The following is an 18,206-nucleotide window of genomic DNA, read 5'->3' on the forward strand; positions in this document are numbered from 1 at the left end:
TGTTTATCTTGTTATTTATTTATTTTTTTTTTTGTATTTTATAAAGAACTAAAATGTAAACATGTTCAAAGTCTAAGCATATTTAAAAATGGTTTAAAAATGGATTATTTTAAATCAAAAATACAAATCTGAAGTTGCATACAGGCATATTAGTTTCATCTGTGAAGGTACCAGAACAGGTTGTTTTGCATATACAAATACAAAGATAAAACATGAAATACCATAAATAATGGATCTGCAAGGGAGATAAATGATATTGCCAATAAAGTCCGTATTTCCTTACCACTAATACAAAAATTAAAAAATACAAATGTCATAAAACATAAATAAATTAATAAAATATATATAATAAACTATTGAAAATGGGTTCTAAAATGACAATGTTAGTGCAAGTAATAAAAGTTCCTGGAATGATAAACAATATTTCACCTTCGAACAACAACCATTATCTTGATATAAAACACACCTGACCAATTTGCTACAAATACTACATTAATGTGACAACATTTCTTATTGATTACTTTTACTTTTAGATTATTTCAAGCAACCACTTCTCTACATGTTCTTGCTTTTATTCTTATCTTGTTTTATTTGTTAATATATTTTTTTTAATACTTAAAATCAAGGCCCAGGTAAGTTTCATTGCTCATTGACAAAAATATCCAACAGGTAATATAATTCTTTAATATAATGAATACAATGTGTACTTTATTTGGGTAGCCTGAGGTCCATTTTTAACTTTTGTACAGCATTCTGCAGTGTATTTATGACATATCACATAAAACAGTGAAGCAATGATGTCTTATTGGATGGATTTCTCTTAATGCCCAGCAATTTGTTTAACATGTATAACAAAAAGTACTAATGACGACAACCTTAAAATTAAGATTTAATTTAGACAACAAAGCAGAAAGATGTTTTTCTCATGTAAAATGATGATGTCCATTCATATAAATAAGATAAGAAAAATATGGGAGATTCTTTAAAATTTGGAGATTCCTCAATGAGGTGAAGAACTCCCTTCCTGTTAAATTCAGTCCTCGCTAGAGGTTGAAGAGGTCATGACCCCGTGGAGCTGGTCAATAACACTGTTAGAGAGGTCCTGGATTTTTGCCAGCTGATGAGTTATTTTGACTTGGTCTATTACAGACTCAATGCTGTGGTCAGTGAAAGCCCTCAGGAAAAATATATCTAAAATAAAAATAAAACAAAGTGAATTCTGTCTAATCGTAAATTTATTCCTTTGACCAAACAATTAATTAAATTTTCGACTACATTAATTTTTGCAGAAAAAAAAATATATCATAGAAAATATTTTCTTGTGTATTAACTTTACCTACCTTTAAGTAGCATATTTAGTGTCCACAGAGCCACATGTACAAAGCTTGGGTCTGGAGACTTTAGGAACTTATCAATGTATAGAACAATGCCTTTTCTATTAGCCTCTTTCAACTCAGCTGGTAAACCTACACGTACCGATACAACATAACTTCATTTTCAGTTCTCAATGAATCAACATCAGTGAATATGTAATCTAAAGATCTAAACAATTTATACAGAAAGTTATCTTGTCTTTTATGCCATCTATTTTTATTCATTATATACAATGACTTCCATTAAATAATTTTAACTAAATCAGCCTTCAGGGCCAATAACTCTTGCTGAATCCCAGTATTTGTATACTCACTGACTAACGCCAGTTGTCCCAGCGTGCCAGCACTGTTGTACTGTATTTCTCTGTGACTAGACAGTGAAGCCAGGGTCACCAGCTTACTGAAGGCTTTACCTCCCTGTAGATGTATCAGCTTGTATTTTACATCATCTGAAAACAATAAAAGAGGTTTTTCATCAGTGTAGACAGTAATTAAACAAATATAACTCAATTGAAACATGCAGTCTCCCAGATGATGAATTTACTTTAAATTGTTTTCTCTTGTATCTGATATAAGAATTTTTACCTTCGTCAGCCATGACGGCTAGAGCTGCTGTGACCTCTGACAGGACAGGTATCCTTGACTCCAGGTCAAGAAGGACAAAGGTCAAGGCCTCTACACAGTCATTCTCTATCAAGGTCTACAAATAAAGTATAACCATGTTCAATATTACCAATCTTCAGATTCTTTACAATTAAAGCCAACTTCAAAAAAAAAAAACTTTTGCCATTCAAAGTTACCAGTATTGTGTCTCAAAGGATCACTTCATTATAAATAGGGATCTGACCTATAGGACCGGGCTTGGTTTTTTTCTCTACAAAAAGCTTGTCGATTTCCGTTCCGATTAATGACATTAGGATAAATACATATAATAATTTGTTTTTCCTAAATTTTTATTTCAGTTAGTAGAGGTAGGAGGAACCCTTTCATTGATTTTCCTAGTTTGTTATCTCCATATGTACTAACTGATATTTGTCTTTACTTCTCTTGGTTCATAAAGGTAGTGTCTACTGTCTCTAAAATTCTGTTCTTCATGTCCATTTATCCGTGGATATGATAAAACATTCCATTAATGTGTGCAAATTATATAGGCCTAAATGAAATCCAAGGTAGTGCCATTTACTGAAATATGTAGCCAAAATCAATGTGTTTTAATTATAAGGAATATATACAATTGAAATTTATTGCAGCTAGCTCAATGCTGCCAAGAATACCTGCATTGAGTAACACAGAGTGAGTTATTCTTGTCCTCGAAGAAAGTGTGCTTATACTGAGGTTGTTTCGCCTGACTGAGAACTGTACATTGGATTGTTACGATTTGATATCTCTTTAGTGTTTCTTATATATCAAGAATGGGCATGCATAAAGGATAGATAATTGAAGGAAAAATACACAAATCTATATAAAAAATCTGAATAGTCTTTGAAAAGGCGAAATTTAAAAGTTTGAAAGTGTTGTACCAGGTGGATTCGAACCCCCGACTTTAAAAAGAAAGTATCCAAGGTGCAAAAGTCAGCGCTTATATCAACTGAGCTAGTCTACCTATAAGAATGAATGGCATAAATTTCAAGCAAGTGCTGAAAATCAGGTTTCCTTATTTTTTGTAGGTTTTTTGTGAATTTCGACCCCAGGGCAGGGGTGCCCCTAAAAAAATCTTATCTTAATTTATTCCTTACATCCTAACCTATCAAAATATCACAATTTTATTTAGGGGCAGGCCTGCCCTGAAGGACTTCGAGGCCAAAATTCATGCAAAAATCAATACTTTTATGGACAAAATGGTGTTTCGGTCAACTTTGGAGGTTTATTGTAAAGTTGTAAATAATAAATTTGAGGTATCAAATACAAATTTGAAAAATTTAGACATATATACGGTAGAAAACATCAAATAAAGATTGATTTTTAAATGTCGTTTTTTCCGGGAAATTGTTCTCTCCTATAGGTCAATTCTTTTGTTAAAGCGAATACATCCTTAGATGGACATTATTTTTTACACCTGTGGTGATATTGTTATCACATTCCTATATTTTGATTGACAGTGGATTTATGATTATGCATATATAATTATAAGAATTAACTTAGATGCTGCATTAGAAGTAATTTTTTATATCCAGGAATAATAATAAGCAATCTATAATATATACTAACATATTGACTGACAGTATTACATTTCTCATTTGTATGTTACTTCGATATTTTACTTACTCGTACGTATTCACTGACAGCTAGATTGCGTAGTGTTCCTGCAATGTGTTTTTGGGCTTCTGGATTAGAACTATCACAGACAACATGACAGAGATCTGGTACCAAGTTTTCATGAATGAAGGCTGCCTATAAAAGACATTATCAACATAAAAAAATCTTATACATTAAATTTTATGTATGAGAGCAACAAAGACATTATCAGTAAAAACAAGAGGCCCATGGGCCACATCATTCACCTGAGCACTGTGGCTGGGAAAAAGTAGAAATTGGTTTATTATTGAATAGTTTATATCCAAAGGTAGTCCCATGACCAATCATGGCTTTGCTATTCTTGTAAAGATGATTTTTAAGGAATTTTCCTATATATTTCTTTATATTTGGCCCCGCCCTACCCCAGGGGGTCATGATTTGAACAAAATTGAATCTACACTACTTGAGGATGCTTCCATATAAATATGATCAATTATGGCTTTCTTATTCTTGAGAAGAAGATTTTAGAAGAATTTTCCTATATATTTCAATGTAAAACTTTGGTCAGCCATTGTGGCCCTGCCCTACCCCCGGGGGTCATGATTTGAACCAATCTGAATCTACACTACTTGAGGATGTTGCCTCATAAGTTTCATCTTTCCTGGCACAGTGGTTCTTGAGAAGAAGATTTTTAAATGATACCACCAAATTTTCATTAATTCCCAATTATCTCCCTTTGGAAAAGGGAGTGGCCCTTCAATTGAACAAACTTGAATCCTCTTCACCCAAGGATGCTTTGTGGCAAGTTTGGTTGAAATTGGCCCAGCAGTTCTTGAGAAGAAGTCAAAAATATGAAAAGTTTACAACAATGCCGAAGACAACGACGACAGACAACGGACAAATTGTGATCAGAAAAGCTCACTTGAGCCTTTGGCTCAGGTGGGCTAAAAATACAGATTCATTGACCTGTAAAACAAGATCTTGTGGACTTTACATGTACATATCATAATAATAGTTTTATATCAATTTGACCATTTATATACTGTAGAAGCACATATTTTCGTTGGGATAAAATTTCGTTGATTTGTCATCAAAAATAGTTTCGTTGGCATTGAATTTCGTTGTTTTGAATGTAATCCTATTCAATATATAGTCACATAAAATTTCGTGTGGGATTTAATTTCGTTGATAATTGTTAACAACAAAATAAACAAAATTTAATCCCCCACGAATATTTGTGCTTTTACAGTAGTACCATATATCTAGTTTGCAAAATTTTATAAAGTTATTTCATTATTATTGCATTAAAAGCAAAGCCTGTTAAATTTCATTTTTTCCACTTCCGCCATTTTGTGGTGAATCACACACTCCCTTTTTCTTTAATACCAGGTTCATTGATATTTGCTTTCATTGATAAGGCCAAAAAAAGTTAAGTAATATTTCAAACATTTTTATAAAAATTTAATTCATAAAGTACCCATGTCAAAAAGAAATGTATTGCGTTTTTTTTTTATGAAAAGAGACATAACTCAATTTTCTTTTTTGAACTTGGAAAGTTAGTAATTTGAGTTATTTCCCTTCTCAGTAAGTCACTAAAATTGATCTTTTATGGAGTTCTCTTTTTAAAGGAGTTGTGTATCTTTGTTGAGATCTTACTTCATTGAGTTTGTGTATAGAGAGATTCCTCAGACATGCAGCAGCTGCAGCCAGAGTGTCAGATCGGCAGGAAGTCAGAATGTGATGTAATGGAGGCAGGGCACCATTCTCCACCGCCAATAACTGGTTCTCATCTGAAAAAAAAAAGACCAGCAAAAGATTACTCCTGGCTTATTCCATAATATCAATCTATTTATATAACTTCATGGTTTGTTTTGTTGGTGAATTAATTTGATAAACAGTTACACTGGTAGTAAATGACTGATTGTACAATTTAATTATGAGTGTGTAACATCAATGCCTACCATCTGATGCCAAATTCCTGAGAGCAAAACACGCCTGGCATTTTACCTGTAAACCAAATGGAATTTTGTGTGATGCATTTAAATACATGTTGTACACGTCTTGAATTTGTTCATACAAGCTATGTAAAATGAAAATCTAGCATTCTGGAGATCTTAATCTCTTAATCCATAGGTCTTTACCATTTTATTGCTGATTTGATATAACGAGGAATTCTTTTCAAATTCAAATGCAGTTTATACAAATAAAATCTAATTAAAATCAGATGTTACAATGTCGATCCACTCCTATACTCATTACACTAAAATTAGTGTACTGAGTATGCAAGTGGATTGATCTAATTTTAATTAGATTGATACAAACAGAAAGCCTACCCTGATGATTCTGTTTAAATCTGTAACACTAACCCTGTCCTTCTTTGAGGATAAAAGTCGGATGAGTTGTCTGATGACATCAAAATGTCCCACTGCGATCATCATGGCTCGGTGTTTTGGATTGACAGCGATGTTACTGAGTGCGGCTGCACTGTAGTACTGGATATCATAGTCTGACATGTGGATCAACTCCACCAGTGTGGGAATGGCACCATGATTCACCAGCTCATTCCTGTTGGACTCTGAAAAGGTTAAAAAAAAAATGAAAAGCTGCACAAGGTTAAATTTTTATACTAGTAACTTCTCTCTCTCTCTCTCTCTTTCTCTCTGGGTAATGGTTGATATATTAGAGGTAGAGTATGCTATTAAAGACTGATTTCCAATTGATCTCTAGATACACCTACGGAAAAAAATTCCTGTGACCCAGTTATATGAATTCTTTTTTGGTGGATATATAGACATGATATTCTGAATTGTGTGCAATGGCATGCACAGAAACAAGCATAATGATTAAAATTTAAAGAAGATGAGTGTTGCGCAGCAGTGATGGACAATAACTAGAAAGCATTTGTAATCAAGATGTCAGACAAACAGATGCAACAGCAGCCATATTGACAGCTAATAAATGCATTAAAGTACAACCTTAAAATAATTCATGCCTATTCTAAAAGAGAATATGAAAACGTTTTCTTTCTAGACCATACACAATACAAAAGCCTCTGTTTATACTCCTCACGTTCTGCTTTGATCAAATATTCAGTCATGCACATATTGCACCATGCAAATAAATGCATTCAAAAAAGTTCAATACAAGACGAACAGTGTTGATTCATCCTTTGTTTACTTTTACCAATGTATTTACATTTACATTCAAGTTTGTAAAAATGTTGTGTGTTGAATGTGTGTTTCTCTGATTTTTTAAAAAATTATTTGCATAAAATCAAGAAAATGTATTCTTCAATAAATGACGAGAAATCTTTCATCATGAATCACAATATTAGTAATGGAATCAGAATGTCATTAAGATATGGTAATGTTCAATTAAGTAAAGTTACAACACAAAAGCTTTCTCTTTAAAAAAAATCTTGATCTCGATTCATATCAAGTTTATAGTCATACTTTAAAATTATGGTCAGTTTCAATATCTTATCCAAAGAAGGCAAATATTCAACAGTTAAAAATTACATGTAACAATCAAAACTTGATCCTGATCTTTTATCATATTGCAGGGTTGGTTCTGATCACAGGCCTTAAATAGCTTACAAAAAAATTGAGGTGTTAAAACATTTTTTACACATAATTTTTTAAGCGATCCAAAAGCCTGTGGTTCTGATGTTAGAATGATTTCATAACATTTTTGCCTTACTTTTTGTAAAAAGCGTACATTCTATCTACATTCTATCTAGATGCGGAGAATACAAAGTAATCCATCTCAATGTATCTTAGCCATGACCTTGACACATTGTATGTGAGATATATGTCCTGACATTTTCTATTAATTCAGAAGATTATTGATTTCTAGAGAAGTATTACACAACTGACCTTGAAAGACTTCTATAATAGTAAATATATAATCATTTTATTCTAGAAAAGACAACAAAAATAGAAACTCAAAACAATATTTTTTTCTAATAATCTGAACTTTTTCAGAGATAAGATGACTAACTGCTAAATAAAGTTTCACAGCTGTGACACAAAATTCCAAGGCACATGTCATACAGTTTTATAAGCAACAGTACAATTGAAGAAGTAAGGCGATAGACTAATGTATTCACTTATTTTTTTAAAAAGAACTTTTTTAAATTTGGAAAATGCATGAACAAATCTAATAAATATGAATACGATATACTAGTATCTACTTTTTTTTAGACATGCCACCTTAATTTGCTAGCCAATGGTTTCTGAAAGCCACTCTCCTCATAAACCCTCGGCCTATGGTGCTTTCAAATGATGGGAGTGTTTCTGTCATGTAACTTGAATCTTACCAAGTCATAGCTCCACTAAATCAAAAGTTATGAGCTAGGTTAAAGTTTTTGCAGACAAACTGACAGACAGATAGACAGATGGACGGACATGACAAAAACTATATATCCCTGAAATTTCCAGGGCCTAAAAACTCCCAACTACTTTCGACACCATAGGCCAAGGGTTTATGAGGAGAATAGTGTCTCAGATATCCTTGGCTAGCAAGGATGTGACATTTCTGTATTTCCCTATAGGTGAGAGCTAGAAAAATAATAAAAGGTAAATGGCCTTATGTAGGGTATGTGGTACACTTACGTATATGTGTTAAATTCAGTATGGCCCCCGCAGCATTTCTCTTTACACGGAGATCTGCCGATCGCATTAGATGCAGGAGGGGCTTGACAGCATTACAAGACACAATGGAATGCTTATTTGCATCTGGAAAAAAGAGTATAATAACAATAAAAAACATTATGAGGGTATTGACCTATATTTTATACTCGTGTCACATATTTGTTTTAATTAAATTCCGGGTCCTCAAGACCATTAACTGAGAACAATCTTAAACATCTCAAATACCAGTACTAGTGTAGTCATAAAATCATTTTTCATCATGTGTTTTTATTTGATTACACCCAAATTAAAAAACTATTAAAAGAAAAATTAAAATCTGCATTTTGACTTTAGGCTGCATGGACTATCCTCATATTGTGGTCTAAGGGTCAGTTATATAAATATTTAATATCTAATTACCAGTAGTACACAAAGACAATTAATTAATATACAATTTTGAACTATGCATGCAACTAAAATCAACTTCGAAGTTATGCTGGTTTTAGCCAGCAAAGGAAACATGTCCTTTTTGAATTTCTATTTTCATTAGCTTTAGCATTTGCTTTTAAAAGTAACCCAAAGAAAACAGGATGTTTTTATTTTTCTTCCTTTTAAACAGTTTATTAATTCAAGATCATTCAACAACAAAGAAATCAGATCTTCTATCCAGTCTATCACATATCTCTTAAAACTATATTTCCTGTGTCAATTTAACACAAAAGGAAAAAGTAATTTTAAAAAACACACTCCTTTCCTGGTTTAACCTTTCAAGTCTGAACAATATTTTTTGCAGCAAAAGTAACATTAAATACGGAGAAATATGATATCTCTAGGTTCATCTTCAATATACTGATATCATCTAAAGGTATGTCTCAGATGGGATTCACTGGTGCAATTTGTTTACAACCAACAGAAATATAAATAACATACAGAGAACAAAAGGAATCTTAAATTAATATGAACTTTAAGGTTATTTTGTATCATTTATTGTGACAGAAGGGTCAATATTGTGTTTGGAATCATTAAGATTCTTACCTGTGGTAGCCAGGGCAGTAATACAGCCACATGTATTACACTGGACCTCCACATTCCTGGTATGAAGCAGTTCTACCAAAGGGTCCACTATACCAAGTCTCATCAGAATCTCTTTATTGGTTTCTGCAAATACAACCCTGATAATGTCACTCTATTCTGTATCAAAAATTAATACATATATATTGAAAAGGTCAGCTCTTTGCTGGTGTTTCATGTATAGTTTTCATTTAATGTTTCATTTCAATCTGCATCCCCCTTTTCAACTATCAAATGGTAGATGAACAGTCAATTAGAAAAGTTCTTTTTTAAAATTCAATCAAGTAGGGAATTCATTTTATTTTTTTTTTCATTTTTACATGTAAGTAAGAGTTAATTAGGATCCCTACAGGAACTTTTTTTTTTCATTTTTACACATAAGTAAGAGCTTAATTAGGATCCCTACAGGAATAAAGGAAAGATAGCAAAATTGAATGAAAATTTACTGCAACACCACTCCAATCATAATCTGATCCCCCTTGCCAGCTGGCTATGATAAGGTCTCCAATGTGCTACTGTGTGCATGTTAACCTCCCTGTAACTGTGAATAATCGTAATAAAATCTTAATACAATCTTAATACATATCCCACTTTCTCTATCAGCTTATCTTTCCCTACGGGCAAATCTTAGTAAAACTTTTTGTAGATATAAGAAATAAACCACATATAAAACGAGCAGGTTTATAAAGATAAAAAAAAATAAAATAAAAAAATCAGCAGAAGATGTTTATATTTTTGTTTATGTATACTGGTACTGTCCAAGTGCAGGTGTAAAGACGAATAATGACCCCCATCAAATAATGACATTATAATCATATGGGGGGTGGGTATCATCTAGTAAGCTCATGGCTCACAGTACCTCTAGTTTTGACTGTCTATGGGTTGTTTGGATACTTTACGAGTACATGTGGGAAGTATATACATATATCATAAAAGGAATGGTCTTCAATTAATTTTTCATATTTTGCTTTGACATAGTATGAAGAAAACATTACAAAAATGAAATTAAATGTTCCGATTTTCATATTAAAAATGCTCTAAAAATATACACAGAACGGAGTGAAAGTGTGGAATAAAATAAGATCAAAACTAGAGGTACTGTGAGCACTGAGTTCAGTAAGTGATACCCCCTGCATCCCATATGATTATATAAGCAATAATTGTATAATTTAATGAGATCAACAGATCATCAAATCATTCCCAATTTAGCTCAGGTGAGCATTTTGGCCAATAGGTCTCTTTTTTTGCCACCTTAAAATTTTAACTTTCATCAGCAAGGGGATCATTATTCTATGGGGGTCATTTTTCTTCACATGGGGTATCCAAATTTTTAGGGTGATGACACTTTTTCTACAGGCAAGAGGGTCATTATTTGCCATAGAATAATGACGCCATCGAAAAATGAGCCTCGGTCATTATTCTATGGGAGTCATTATTCGTCTTTACACAGGCACTGTACATTGATCACTTTGCTATTAACAAGCATCATCAGCCCACAACTAATTCTTACACAACTGCTCAATGACAATGTCATAATGGACACTTACAAAAAAATTAAAACCTTCAATGTACTAATAAAGCTTATGATATGCTGCTAAATATTCCAGAAAAAAAAGCAAGAAAAAAAATCTGAGAGCTTCATCTCTCAAACTTTATAAAAGTACACATAATTATAAGCTTTTATTATGAAACCCTTGTTTTCTTGGTCATAGAGTCCAACAATATGATGGTCACATGCAACAGATGTGTCAAGGCCTATGTGAACCTTTTTACACACGGTGTGGTGCCTGGTTGCTCATTGACAATGATACCCAGGTGTCGCCAAACAAAGATTTACCTAGCCGGCTGTATGGCTTTCCTTTGTTTCATTTAATTGTTTAATCTTGGGAACCATTAAATTGATCATATTTTTACTTCCCTGCTGCAGATGATGCAGTAGGCTTGTATTAATATAGAAACCAATTATGATCTTAGAGCATTGAATGGATACATCTGTGAAAATTGTCAGTGATGTACTAACAACACAGCCTGCTATAAGTATTAACTCAGTTCACAAAAAATATAAACACAGATCCAGGCTAAATGGAACAATGAAATAATTCAAATGATTTAAAAACATTGGAAACAAACCATATTGATCATTTCAACTTTCTCTTTAAATTCATCAAAATTATAAAAACCCACAAATGTTCAATTGTTGGTTCTCTGGTGCTTTAAAATAAAGTTCACAAAAAGTAGGTCTTTCTTATATGCAAGATGGGATTTAACTTGAAATTGTGACAGTAAAAACCTCAATAAAATTTGATATTTTAAACACAAATTTCACCTCCTTTGAAGTATTAGTGAAATCATCACATCCTAGTAAATTTTAATTTACATAAATAACAAGTTCTTTCTTAACACATGTATATGCCCAAGTGATCTATTGTTTTGGAAATAGCCTTCATCATATTTCCACACTGTTGTTGAAACTTAATATATACAAGTTAGTCTACTGAATGTTGATGAAATTGCAATTGATTTCAATTGTGATGATTGGTAAAATAAGTGACACTCAACTTCCCCAAACAAACATAAGTGACTGAGATTGAGTTTCAAGTGAGTTGATTGGTCAAACAAAAAGGCCTAATCTGCCATCCCTTTTCACGAGAGACAAACAGTTACTGAGATTGAGTTTTGAGTGATAAGACAGACAAAGAACTCATCAAATGATACTCCCCTCCCCCTCCCCTTAATAGATAGAAAATACTTATGAAACTGACTTAAAGTCTCACTGATTTGATTGGTCAAAACTCATCTGACAGACAGAAAATACTGAGATTAGGTTTCAATTGAGTTGATTGGTAAAACAAATGCCCCCCCCCCCCTCCAATTCATCAAACAAATTTACTGACGAAATAGACATTCAAGTCTCACAGAGTTGATTGGACAAACAAAATAGACTCACCCACCCCTGACAAACAAAAGTTACTGACTGAGACTGAGTTATTAGTGAGTTGAGTGGACAAACAAACCAGACTCACCCGCCCCAGACAGACAGAAGTTAATGATTGAGACTGAGTTTTGAGTGAGTTGAGTGGACAAACAAACCAGACTCACCCGCCCAAAACAGACAGAAGTTAATGATTGAGACTGAGTTTTGAATGAGTTGAGTGGACAAACAAACCAGACTCACCCGCCCCAGACAGACAGAAGTTAATGATTGAGACTGAGTTTTGAGTGAGTTGAGTGGATAAACAAACTAGACTCACCTGCCCCAAACAGACAGAAGTTAATGATTGAGACTGAGTTTTGAGTGAGTTGAGTGGACAAACAAACTAGACTCACTCGCCCCAGACAGACAGAAGTTAATGATTGAGACTGAGTTTTGAGTGAGTTGAGTGGACAAACAAACTAGACTCACCTGCCCGAAACAGACAGAAGTTAATGATTGAGACTGAGTTTTGAGTGAGTTGAGTGGACAAACAAAGTAGACTCACTCGTCCCAGACAGACAGAAGTTAATGATTCTGACTGAGTTTTGAGTGAGTTGAGTGGACAAACAAACTAGACTCACCTTCCCCAGACAGACAGATGTTAAAGACTGAGACTGAGTTTTGAGTGAGTTGAGTGGACAAACAAACTAGACACACCTGCCCCAGACAGACAGAAGTTAATGATTGAGACTGACTTTTGAGTGAGTTGAGTGGACAAACAAACTAGACTCACCTTCCCCAGACAGACAGATGTTAAAGACTGAGACTGAGTTTTGAGTGAGTTGAGTGGACAAACAAACTAGACACACCCACCCCAGACAGACAGAAGTTAATGACTGAGATTGAGTTTTGAGTGAGTTGAGTAGACAAACAAACTAGACTCACCTGCCCCAGACAGACAGAGGTTACTGACGGCGAGGGTAGAAGCCTTCTGGACTTGAGTGTCAGATGAACGGAGGAGTTCTACCAGAGGTCGTCCCAAGGCAACAGTCAGCTCCGTCTTCACTAAAACAGAAGTCTTCTTCATTATTACAGGTACAAACCTTTACTGTAGGTCTTCATTAAATGAAGAAAATGTTTCAAAACCAAGAGGCAATTTGTTTTGAATTTTCTATCCATGCACATACCAAACTGACAAAAGTGACACTTTTTAAATTACTTTCCATTTAAGAAAAGATGAAAAAAAAATTGGTTGCACATTTAATCATATTGATTTTAAGAACACATTATTTCTCAGTTTATCAATCCATAATTTTCTTTAAATATTACAGAGTTCTAGGTTAAGCTCTAGGATACTTACACTTCTCGCTGATTTCTAGCATACACAATGCTGCTGACCTCTGAAGCTCAGCATTGTCCGAGTAAGTCAGAATGCTCAGAGCTCGAATGTGTTCGCTTGATAAAACAGGTTCTGCCTTCTCATCTGAAAATACACCCAACAGTATAACTTTGACATGTGTTTGAGGGCAAATACGATTAAAGGAGGGGTATAGTGGTTTGGGTTCTATATAAACATCAGCCAGGGTAGCTCAGTAAACAGAGCACTGAATGATACGGGGATCTTATGTTCAATCCCCGGTTCAGCCATACATTTTCTCCATTCCCGTTACAACTTTATACCTACTTGTTTAACATATTTGCAGACCTGTTTACCCATATCCCTGTTTCTCAGTATTTTTGATTAGATTTGTGTGTGTGAGATTTGGCATTTGCCAGTAAGATTTCACTTCCATCAATTTTACATACTATATAAATGGAGAACAACTGCTTTTCTGATTACTTAACACGGTTAAATAACATGATCTTGATCATTTTATACCACGGCGTTTTGGCAAACCGACATAACTTAATTTGAAATTTTTTTTTAAGAATTCAAAAAGCATGAAATTGAGACAGACCATAACGAAAACTAACTTCTTAATACTAAACAAGTGTATCTCTTATTTCCGTATTTTCATATTAGCAAAACGTGAGACGTATTTTGGACTAAAAATCCGTACAAAATACGGCGAAATCGTAAGAGTAAACAGGTCTGTATTTGTGATGAAAAATCAATATAATTTAATTCTCAGTGACATCATAAATGGTTCTCTTTCAAATGATAAAAATGTTCAAAAGAATTCAAACTGTTAAGTTTTCAAAATTAAAACATTTCTAGGGTTTAAAGTTGTTAAATTATTTCCTATAAATCAATAATGAAAGGCTTTATATAAGATTTTATTATGCATCAAGCTGTTTCAATTCTCCAACACATGCTTATTATCAAACCCATAACTTATTTCCTGAATTACTCTCTCAAACCTCAAAATAACCACGTACACTCATTATTTTTTCTTTTTCATTAATAATACCCATAATCCTCCTTACCTCTCTCCAAATAGATGTATAGAAGTAGATTCTGCACAGCCTGTTTCTCATTGTCCAATAGAATCATAATTTTTTTTAAATTTAAAATAATACCCATAATCCCCCCATACCTCTCTCCAGATAAAGAAGTAGATTTTGTACGGCCTGCTTCTCGTTGTCCAGTAGAATCATTCCATACTCGTCGGTCAGTACCCCATTCTTCTCCCTCTTGTAGCACCCGCAGGTTATACAGCACACACAGAAGTCTAGGATCTTCTGGAGGAGGGACAGCAGCTCCTCCCAGACATCGGGCTTAGTGGGGGGACGCTCTATCTTGATGTCAAACTTGTGTTCAGTCCCCGTATGCTAGGAAAAAAACAAATGAGGGTGTTAAATGAAAGCCTTATGGGTTAAGACACTTACATGATTTGCAAGCAGAACTGAGAGCCCTGAGCACCCAGTAAGAAGAGGGTACAGTTTGAGCTTTATTGTGCCCTAAAAATTTAATGTTCTTAAAAAGTTATGAAATTAGCTTTAACAATAGTTGAGAAGATGAATATGATAAATCATAAAAGAATATGGCATAAAGGAGGGCCTTTCTGGAAATATGACGTCATTAATTTGGTACATTTCTATGTTAAATGCAGAAAAGCCCCAAAATGACTCATTTCTGTGCTAATTTTCCTTTAGAAAACAGTGTCTGCCACTGTCGCCCGCTTTAATTTTTTCATATATTATGTAAAATGCTATGAAAAATCACATATCTCAAAATCTTTCTGGGCGACGGTGGCAGAGTATGTTTGCTGAAAGAAAATTCCACCGAAAATTAAATGTCTTCTGCAACTTTCAAAGAAAATACGGGAAAATGCACAAGTTAATGACGTCACAATTAGCATTTGGGAGGTCATGTGAGAAAAACGGTTTGTGTCTCCTTACTGCAGGGAATTTCTATGATTCAGAAAGAATGAATTTTTATTTTTTATATCACTTTCATATTTTAGAAAAATATAGGGCTTAAATTGTATTGAAACTGTACCTTCTTTCTTTGTCATAATCATGTAGATATCGACAATATTTGTAAGGCGTACTATAAGTTCTCTGAATACTGAATGTATAAGAATGTAAGAATATAACCTTAGAGAAAATTTAAAGATTATAGATCAAATACACATTAGTTGACCTTTTTGGGGAGTACAATTGTAGCTTCCTAATTTTAATATCTCAGTCAATGTTTATAACTGCATGAACAAACAACACTTTGAGAAAGTGAGTCTCCATTAAATTTACGAAATTATAATTAATTATTGAAATTCAAATTTAAAGAATGACCATGGAACTACACAAACTCAACACTACAGGACAAAGCAACTCTGATTATAATACCAGTATTTACCATTATGTTTTCTGTGAATAATTCCCTTTGTTTGATCAGTTATACGTGTCACAAACTTCGATTGACTCCCTTCATCACTGGTTTCTTGTAGCTAACACATTTGGAATTTCTTATAACTAGAAGTGCAACAAACCCAACTAAATTAAACTGTCTGACATAACTCCGGCTTTAAATACCCTTAACCCAAACAAATGAGATCAAAGCCTAGATTATATCAAGCTTTCTGACAATAAAAACATTGGAATCTAATCTGACCGAGTCCATTAAAGGTACACTCAGTTATTACTGATTCATGAAGACATTTTAAGCAACAAAATGCAGTGTCATTAACCTTTCTATAGCAACATCCTTGATTTTTACAGGAGATAAGGCCATTTAGGGACTAATTTCATATTTAGGGCATTATTATTTGTATACATTAGTGACCTACAACTTTTAATGATAAATGGGTGAAATCATTTGGGTCAAAGCGCCGTCATCTCTAGTCAATGAACAAAATACAAAAAAAAAGAGAAGATCTAAATGTTTTAAAATAATTAAATTGCCAATTTATGTTTTTAAAATTTAAATGGACCAATTCTAGCTAGAGGGAAATGAACTACAATTTCTACATCAAATAAGTAAAATCACAGTTTTTCTTATCAGACAATTACTTCTAAATCAGCACAGTAATGACTTTTAAATAAACAGTTATTACCTGGGGTATAATGTACACAATACACAAAAATTCTTACTTATCTATTTAAAATAGGTCATATCACTTTAGCTGACTTTTAACTTTATGAAATCTGGTCAAATCACAGAATATATGACTTACAAAGTGTCCCAAATATTTAACCTGGTTATTGATTAAGAAAAACTAATCTTGTGATCAATGTTTTCGTCAAGTAACAAGGTCTGACTACAAGGTGATCTACATATAGGCCCGCTACCATCCATGCAAGCTGGACCAGATATGTACTTACTTCAAAATGTCCTACACTAAAATGTTTAACCTACAGCTGAGATGTGAGTATGTACAATATTCTCAAACAGTCCCAATTATTAAGGGAGGGACAATTTGATTGCATGCATGTGACATTTTTAATATATGAAGCTGAAACATGCCTGCACCCACATCAAGTATATATTTACAAAACAGACATTGAAATGAATGGTTTTTAATGTTACAACCTTTACATTTCAATTATATCCTCTTTTTTTCTAAAAGGGTGTTCCAAATTTATAACTTGCAATTGACAAACAAAAAATAAAATGTTTTTTTTTAATTCATAAGTTGTTACTGTAAATCACTATTTATTTGCAAGAAATTTATTTTCATGTATTTACCCAAGACCTTTTCCAGATGAAAACTTCATGCTTGCAGAAAGACAGAAAAGTAAAAGGTTACATAAATAAGAATAGAATACCTGATACCTAAAATAAATGCTGACACAGCTGTACATATACAGAACTAGTCTGGGATAAAGGGACGATTAAGGGTTGTATTAAAGAAACAGAACAATGCTCTTTTCTTTTTACAGGATCATCCTTTGATTGTTGAAGCATTAATTTCATTATTTGGTAATTGACAATACACAAAGATGATCATATTGTCCGGCTGGTGAGACTGCATGTATTTAAACAAAGAGAAACTGCATGTGCATGCTGAGGTTCTTCTTGTTCATTGTAATGCACTGTAAATTTTCTGGGTTTTTTTGTTTTGTTTTTTTTTTTGTATAAAAGGCGATAATAAACATTTTTATTTGCAATAAATTCATGTAAATAAAATAAATTAAAAACTACAAAAATATCACTATGCTTTGTCTTACCTCTGGGCTTTTCCGCTGAGGATCCATGACAATAGCAGAATATTCAGTTTACAGGTACATGACCAAGGCCAGCTGTTGGTCAGACGTAATCAAATGTCATCAGTTGGTTCCTTCTCTACGTGCAAAGTTTAGAGTTTCTGACAAAATGTAGTCTCTTTTTCTAGGATTACTACGACTTTAACACTTTAATCTCCGTAATGAGCATTGTCGTGACAGTCGAGAGCGTCTGCAATTTTGATTGTGAAACGCTTTGTGTGAAACAAAAAATCAATACAAAACAAAGCCATCGAAGCATGATTGGAATGTCGAACCCGATCCAATTTTATTCTGTTTAATTTAGGCATATTCATCAATATCGAATATTGAAGTCAT

At 33.3% G+C, this 18,206-nt stretch overlaps 1 protein-coding gene across 1 annotated transcript; it reads right to left on the minus strand.

Annotated features, from left to right (window-relative positions):
- Positions 1-772: 772 nt before the first annotated feature.
- LOC134246131 (uncharacterized) lies at positions 773-18,119 on the minus strand. Its single transcript, XM_062728413.1, has 14 exons — positions 17,835-18,119; positions 14,762-14,996; positions 13,585-13,707; positions 13,170-13,289; positions 9,275-9,397; positions 8,222-8,344; positions 5,975-6,183; positions 5,570-5,615; positions 5,265-5,398; positions 3,639-3,764; positions 1,959-2,073; positions 1,688-1,822; positions 1,341-1,466; positions 773-1,191 (listed from the first exon to the last, which is right to left on the minus strand). Exons 1-14 carry the CDS (start codon positions 17,859-17,861, stop codon positions 1,034-1,036), a joined length of 1,800 nt encoding a protein of 599 aa, XP_062584397.1. The 5' UTR covers positions 17,862-18,119; the 3' UTR covers positions 773-1,033.
- Positions 18,120-18,206: the final 87 nt, after the last annotated feature.

The sequence above is a fragment of the Saccostrea cucullata genome, unplaced genomic scaffold (assembly GCF_032062105.1).
Source record: "Saccostrea cucullata isolate Sc308-1 unplaced genomic scaffold, CSIRO_AGI_Scuc_v1 ctg47, whole genome shotgun sequence".
Lineage (NCBI taxonomy): Eukaryota > Metazoa > Mollusca > Bivalvia > Ostreida > Ostreidae > Saccostrea > Saccostrea cuccullata.